Source organism: Mus pahari, unplaced genomic scaffold (genome assembly GCF_900095145.1).
Source record: "Mus pahari unplaced genomic scaffold, PAHARI_EIJ_v1.1 scaffold_6861_1, whole genome shotgun sequence".
NCBI lineage: Eukaryota > Metazoa > Chordata > Mammalia > Rodentia > Muridae > Mus > Mus pahari.
In genome coordinates this window covers 1-8,576 of record NW_018393173.1, presented here as the reverse complement: position 1 = coordinate 8,576, position 8,576 = coordinate 1, and the positions used below count along the sequence as shown (strand labels likewise).

The 8,576-nt window shown below is 36.9% G+C and overlaps 1 protein-coding gene across 1 annotated transcript in view; it reads right to left on the bottom strand.

Moving 5' to 3' along the window:
- Positions 1 to 8,454, bottom strand: part of LOC110315385 (probable alcohol sulfotransferase) — a gene marked incomplete at its 5' end in the record, with an annotated part of 61,693 nt that extends 53,239 nt beyond the window's left edge. The window contains 2 exons of the mRNA XM_029534731.1: positions 4,486 to 4,612; positions 8,219 to 8,454. Of these exons, the coding sequence (XP_029390591.1) occupies positions 4,486 to 4,612; positions 8,219 to 8,454 (363 nt within the window). The remainder of the gene's footprint in view (positions 1 to 4,485; positions 4,613 to 8,218) is intronic.
- Between the last annotated feature and the right edge of the window lie 122 nt (positions 8,455 to 8,576).

Below are 8,576 nucleotides of genomic sequence, written 5' to 3'. Positions count from 1 at the left end.
AGACTGGCTACACAAACAGGACCCAACATTTTGCTGCTTACAGGAAACCCACCTCAGGGAAACAGACAGATACAATATCAGAGTAAAAGGCTGGAAAACAATTTTCTAAGCAAATGTCCAAAGAAGCAAGCTTCAGTAGCCATTCTAGTATCGAAAAAAAAAAATTGACTTACAACCCAAAGTTATCAAAAAAGACAACGAGGGGCACTTCATACACATCAAAGTTAAAATATACCAAGATGAACTCTGTATCCTGAATATCTATGCTCCAAATGCAATAGCAGCCACATTCATTAAAGAAACTTTAGTAAAGCTGAAAGCACACATTGCTCCTTNCACAATAATAGTGGGAGAGTTCAACACCCCACTCTCATCATTGGACAGATCCTGGAAAAAGGAACTAAACAGAGACACATGGAAACTAAGAGAACTTATGAAAGAAATGGTTTTAACAGATATCTACAGAACATTTTATCCTAAAACAAAAGGATATACCTTCTCAGCACCACATTGTACCTTCTCTAAAATTGACCATATAATTGGTCACAAAACAGGCCTTAACAGATATAAAAATATTGAAATCATCCCATGCATAATATCAGATCACCATGGACTAAGGCTGATCTTCAATAACAGCATATATAATAGAAAGCAAACATCCACATGGAAACTGAACAACACTCTTCTCAATGATATCTTGATCAAGAAAGAAATAAAGAAAGAAATTAAAGACTTTTAGCATTAAATGAATTTGAAACCACAACATACCCAAACTTATGGGACACAATGTAGGCAGTCCTAATAGGAAAACTCATAGGCCTGAGTGCCTCCAAAAAGAACCTAGAGAGAGCATACACTACCAGCCTGACAACGCACCTAGAAGCTCTAGAACGAAAGGAAGAAAATTCACCCAAGAGAAGCAGATGGCAGGAAATAATCAAACTTAGGGGGTGAAATCAACCAAGTGGAAACAAAATGAACTATTCAAAGAATCAACCAAACCAGGACCTGGTTCCTGGAGAAAATCAACAAGATAGATAAACCCTTAGACAGACTAACTAGCAGGTACAAGGAAGGTATCCTAATTAACAAAATCAGAAATAAAAAAGGAGACATAAGAACAGAAGCTGAGGAAATCCAAAACATCCTCAGAACCTACTGCAAAAGGCCATACTCAAGAAAAAGGGAAAACCTGGATGAAATGGACAATTTCTAAACAGATACCAGGTACCAAAGTTAAATCAGGATCAGATTAATTACCTAAACAGTCCCATTTCCCCTTAAGAAATAGAAACAGTCATTAATAGTCTCCCAACCCCCCCCCCCCAAAAAAGAAAAAGCCCAGGTCTAGATAGGTTTATTGCAGAGGTCTATCATACCTTCAAAGACAACATAATTCCAATTCTCTTTAAACCATTCCACAAAATAGATACAGAAGGTACTCTACCCAGTTCATTCTATGAAGCCACAATTTCTCTGATACCTAAACCACATAAAGACCCAACAAAGAAAGAGAACTTCAGACCAATTTCCTTTATGTTATCAATGCAAACATACTCAATAAAGTTAGCACTAACTGAATGCAAGAACACATCAAAATGATCATCCATCTTGATCAAATAGGCTTCATTCCAGGAATGTTGGGATGGTTCAATATTCAGGAATCCATCAATGTAATCCACTTCATAAACAAACTCAAAGACAAAAAAATCACATGATCAATTTTTTAGATGCTGCGAAATCACTTGACAAAAGCCAACATTCATGATAAAAGCCATGGAAAGATCAGGAATTCATGGCCCATACCTAAACATAATGAAAGCATTATACAACAAACCAGTAGCCAACATCAAACTAAATGGAAATAATTTGGAAGCAATCCTACTAAAATCAGGGTCTAGACAAGGCTGTGCACTCTCTCCCTACCTGTTCAATATAGTACTTGAAATCCCAGCCAGAGAAATTAGACGACAAAAGGAGATACACATTGGAAAGGACAAAGTCAAAATACCACTATTTGCAGATTATATGTTAGTATATATAAGTGGCCCTAAAAATTCCACCAGAGAATTTCTAAACCTGAGAAACAGTTTCAGTGCAGTAGCTGGATATAAAATTCACTCAAACAAATCAGTGGCCTTTCTCCACAAAAAGATAAATAGGTTGAGAAAGACGTTAGGGAGACAACACCCTTCAAAATCATCAAAAATAATATTGGTGGGACCATAACTAATGAAGTAAAAGATATGTATGATAAGATCTTCAAATCTCTGAAGAAAGAAATTGAAGACCTCAGAAGATGGAAAGATCTCACATGGTCATGGATTGGCAGGATTTATATAGTCAAAATGCCATCCCACCGAATGCAATCTAGAGATTCAACGCAATCCCCATCAAAACTCCAACTCAATTCTTCACTGAGTTAGAAAGGGCAATTTGCAAATTCATCTGGAATAACAAAAAACCTAGGATAGCAAAACCTTTTCTCAATAATAAAAGNANCNCTGNTGGAATCACCATGCCTGACCTCAAGCTGAATTACAGAGCAATTGTGATAAAAACTGCATGGTACTGNTACAGCNACAGACAGGTAGATCAATGGAATAGNATTGAAGNCCNAGAAATGAANCCACACACCTATGGTCACTTGATCTTTGACAAGGGAACTAAATCCATCCAGTGGAAAAATACAGCATTTTCAACAAATGGTGCTGGCACAACTGGCGGTTATCAAGTAGAAGAATGCAAATTGTTCTATTCTTATCTCCTTGTACAGAGCTCAATTCTAAGTGGATCAAAGAACTCCACATAAAACCAGAGACACTGAAATATATAGAGGAGAATGTTAGGAAAAGCCTGGAAGGTATGGGCACATGGGGAAAATTCCTGACCAGGACAGCAATGGCTTGTACTGTAAGATCAAGATTTGACTAATGGGACCTCAAAAAATTGCAAAGCTTTTTAAGGCAAAGATAATGTCAATAAGACAAAAAGACCACCAACACATTGGGAAAGGATTTTACCAATCTTAAATCTGATAGGGGACTAATAGCCACTTATATAAAGAGCTCAAGAAGCCGGACTCCAGAAATCCAAATAACCTCAACTCAAATGATGAGTGATGTCAATATCTAGATTAGGTCTTTAAAGACTAGATACTCCAAATGGTGCTTTAATATTATGACATGGGGCAATCTGTGACTGTGTCCTGTACTGTGGTGGTGTGTGAGAACAGAAAGACTTCACAATCTGTGTTGAAATGATGACGAGTCCTGGACCCATAGACTTGTTGAATGTAGAGAGATAAAATGGATCCTACAGAATATTACAAGGATAGAGATGTAGACAAGTTAGGTATCATACATGAAATTGTGGGGTTGAACCCCAGCACCAAATGAGTAGAGTATACAGTAGGTGTTTGCAGTCTTAGAAATCAAGAGGTAGCAGAAGAAGGAACCACACTTCAAGGTCATTCCAAGCTATACAGAGAGATCAAGGCCAACTTAAGCTATATCTCACTCTGTCTTTAAAAAAATACTCTGAGACCTGGTACTGGGGAGACTACAGAGTCTCTATCTGAAACTCTGAACAGTATGTGATGTGGAGCCTGAAGTGCCACCTCCTGTAGGAAGGTAGGACTCCCAGTGGAGGGATAAGAATAGCAACCCATTCAGCAAACCTTTGGTCCCAAATGTGTCCTTAGTACAAGATGTGCAGCAACAAAGATGGAGCAGAGATCGAAAGAATGGACAATCAATGACTGGCCAAAATTGAGACACACACCATGGGCACGAAACAATCCATGACACTCTTACTTATACTCTGATATGCTTGCATTCAAATGCCCAGAATAACTGTACTATGAGAGGCTTCACCCAGTAGCTGACTAAAAGAGATGTATAAATCCACAGCCAAACATTAGTTACAGTTCTGGAAGTCTTTTGGAAAATTTGGGGAAAGTATTGAGGGACCCAGTGCGGTTAAGAACTCCAGATGAAGACCAGAAGAGTCAACTAACTTGGACCTTTTAGTACTCTCAGAAACTGAACCACCAACCAAAATGCTACCATGATCTAGACCTAGGGCAGATGTAGCAGATGTGGAGCTTGGTCTTTGAGAAAGCCTCCCAACAACTGGAGCTGGAACTCTCCCAGAATCTGTTTCCTGTCTGTGGATCCCATTCTTCTATCTGGCTTGCCTTGTCTTGTCTCAGTGGGAGAAGAGACACCAAGTCCTGGGGAGAATTGATGTGTCATGGTAGGGAGGTACCCTAGGGGCACCTACACTTTCTCAGAGGAGAAGAGGATGGAGATAGGAGCTGTGAGTAAGGGTCATTAAGAGGAGAGGAATGCTGAATTTGTGATATAATATTAATAAATAAATTTATTATATTATGAATAAATAAAATTATTAATAAATTAATTAATTAATGAAATAAATGTCTCTAAGTTTCCTCCCTCCTTCTATATTTCACAGGATACTCACCATTTCCTTCGAGGAACCACTCAAAATAAGTTCCAAGTGACCCTGGATTCTTCACAAGGTTTGTGTTACCCCAGAAAAAGTAACCAGACACAAGAATATCTCTGGGATTTCTGATGAGATAGATCGCCTTGAATGGAAAAAAATGTAAATGAAGGTCAACAGTTATTCCTTATCTTTTAATTGTCATAACTTACATGAAATATTCAAATATCTAATGGTTTCTAAAAACATTGGGTTTTTTTTTGTGGGCAAAACATATACACAAGTGAAAAATCTATATTCATAATTCCCCTTTTCTAATTTTGTTTGATTTGTAAAAATGGAACAACAAAATGACTAGTTCATTAATAGTGTAAAAAAAGCAGACTGATGTGTCAGTTCTAAAGATCACAATAACAATTGGTTATCCAACACTAAGTGCCAAGCCTGTAAAATATACATACAAGTAATACTGTAGTGACTGAGAAGCATGTACTGAAGTTTTTTGGGATATACAGATTTATTTAGTAATATATTGATTATTTATTTATTTAGGAATATATATTGTATACATTAGAAACATGCAAATATATATCCACATAATAATACATAAACATAGGAATATATTTAGGAATATATATGTATATACATATGCATATGTATATATATTTGAAACATGAATTAATGAAAAAAGAAACCATAAATTTGAAAGAGAGAAAAAAGGATATATTAATGTGTTTGGAGGGAGAAAAGGGGAGGGGAAATGATGTACATAATTATATTTTATTATAATAATTTCAAAACATAAAAGAAATAAATTAAAAGAAATCATTATTTTTTTTAAAAAAAGACTTATTTATTTTATATAAAGGAATACACCATCGCTGTATTCAGACATACCAAAAGGCATTGGATCACATTACATATGGTTATGAGTCACCATGCTGTTGCTGGGAATTGAACTCTGTACCTCTGGAAAAGCAGTTACTGCTCTTAACCAAGGAGCCACCACTCCAGCCCCCAAAGTAATCTTTTTTAATAAAAGGAACTTTATATTTTGTACCAATTATTCTAGATCTCATTTTTTTAACTTCAAAAATGTTGATTTATGCATGTCTGAATGCACATGTTCATTTTTGCACACCATATGTTGACAGAAATCCAAGGACATAAAGAAAAATGGAGTTGGATGTCCTGGGACTAGAGTTGCAGACAGTTGTGAGACACCATGTGGGTGCTGGGAACTGAACCTAGGTCATTTGCAAGAGAATCCAGTACTTTCAACAGCTGAGTCATCTCTCTAAGTCCTCTTAGAAATTTTAAATATTTTTTATTGGCTATTTTTTAATCTACATTTCAAATGTTATCATCTTCTTCAGCTTCCTGCCTCCTACGTGCAAACCCCCAATCCAATCTCCTTCTGCCTGCTTCAGTGAAGGTGTTTCCACTCCTACTTCCCAAGAATAGCATAAAAATATTCTTGACAATAAAAGAACTTCTGGTGTAATCACCATCACTGATCTCAAGCTGTATTATAGAGCAATAATGATTTTAAAAAAACTGTATGGTATTGGTACAATGAAATGCAAGTAGATTAATGGAATAGAATTGAAAACCCCAAATCAGACCCACACTCCTATGTTCAGTTGATCTTTTGCAAAGTTTCTAAAACCATCCATTGGGAAGAAGACAACATTTTCAACAAATGATGCTGGCTGAATTGGCTGTCAGCATGTAGAAGAATGGAAATCAATCCATTCTTATCCCCTTTTACACAGCTCAACATTAAGTGTATCAAGAACTTCCATATAAAGACAGATACACTGAAACTTATAGAAGAGAAAATGGGGAAGAACCTCAAATACATGGGCACAATGGAAAAGTTCCTGAATAGAACACAAATGGCTTATGCTCTAAGATCAAGAATTGACAAATAGGGCCTCATAAAATTTCAAAGTTTCTGTAAGTCAAAGAACACTGTCATTAGGACAAAATGGCTACCAACAGATTGGGAAAAGATCTTTACCAATCCTAAATCTGATAGAGGGCTAATATCCAATATACATGAAGAACTCTAAAAGTTAGGTTCCATAGTAACAAATAACAGTATTAAAAATAGGTTACAGAACTAAACAAAGAATTCTCAACTGAGAAATATGGAATGGCCTAGAAGCACCTAAAGAAATGTTCAACATACTCAGTCATCTGAGAAATGGAAATCAAAATGACCTTGAGATTGCACCTCACATCAGTCAGAATGTCTAAGATCAAAAACTCAGGTGACAGAGATTCTGGTGAAGATCTGGAAAAGAATAACCCTTCTCCATTGCAGGTGGGATTGCAAGCTGTTACAACCACTCTGGAAATTAGTCTGGTGGTTTCTAAGGAAATTAGACATAGTATTACCCGAGGACCCAGCTATAGCACTCCTGAGTTTATATTAGGAAGCTAAAACATATACCAGGGATAAATACTCCACTATGTTCATAGCAGCCATATTTATAAGAGACAAAATTTGGAAACAAATCAGATGTCCTTCAACAGCGGAAAGGATACTGAAAAGGTGGTACATTTACATGATGGCGTACTACTCATTTTTAAAAAAACAATGACTTTTTGAATTTCATAGGAAAATGGATAGAAATAGAAGATATCATCCTAAGTGAGGTAACCCAATCACAAAATTACACAAATGGTATGCATTCACTGATAAGTGGATATTAGCTCAGTATCTCAGAATAACCAAAATACAATTCATAGACCAAATGAAGCTCTAGAAGAAAGACGACCAAAGTGTTGATACTTCCATCATTCTTAGAAGGGGGAAAAAACTCATGGGAGGAAACATGGAGACAAAGTGTGGAGCAGAGACTGAAGGAAAGACAATAAAGATACTGCTCCATCTGGAGATCCATCCCATATTCAGTAACCAAACCAAGACACTATTGTCAATGCCAAGAAGTGCATGCTATCAGGATCTGTATAGAGTAGTATCCCTAGAGACTCTCCCTGAACCTGCCAAATATAGAACTCATCTCTTTAAGCTTCAGTTTCCCTAGCCAAAATTTCCAAATCCAGATAAGACACACACATATATATGAATGGCCACAAATTCATTGTGCCATTTTAATGGGAGATTATTCTAAGTTTTTCTTGGTAGTTGCAGTATAAACTATTTATAGCTTTTATGGATGAAGGGATTTACAGAAAACTTCCTTACTAACTAGGAGCTGTGATAGGTCACTATGTGGATATCTGATTCCTTCTATTGATCCTCTTTCCATTTCATGTGAGATTCCTGTGGCTACTGATCTCAGTAGACAGCTAGACACATGATGAAACTGTATATACAACTGATCTTTGAACATTGATGCCTGGTCAGGTTGCTTACCCTATGAGCAATTGTGTCATAGGTGTTTCACCCACAAGGCTTGGGGTATATGTTATAAGTAAGACGGATCTTTGATGACAATGATATATCCACTGTGAATTTGAACTCTGTTTGGGCTATAGTTGTAGTTACTGAATGTTTCAGTGTGTTATTTCACTTTATTACTTAAAGCTGCCTAGGATCACTGTGTGCTGGTCCACATCCGGGTACTCTATCTAATAGAGTTTGAGGTGGGGAAACTTCAGCATCACCCAGTGCATGATAACCCCACCTTCACATTTCTGCAAGATCTCCATGACCTGACAGGTAAAATAAGTTCAAAGAGTGTTTGGTCAAAGAAAATCTCAACCAGTAGATACTGACCTTGGCCTTGGAACTGAAGAAAGACTTGGAGAAGAGATGGATGGGAAGATGGGAGGACATGAGTCGTGGTCCTTCCTTATTGACTATTGCAGGATATCCTATATCAGTCTCTAGCCAGGGTGAGCGGTCCCAAATGGGCATAGTTTGGATCCAGTTCGGATCTCCCTTGGTCTGAATCAAGCAGACAATCTCAATCAGCCAGTTAGTTCCTGAATGAAAAGGAAAAGTGATTGTAACTCATTTCAACATTAATTGTGAAAAAGCCTCAAGTATAATATATGCCCATACCATTTACATTGCTGCCCATTTTCAGGCACACAGACTTGTGTTCACAATGTCCATGTGACATAAGTGCAAA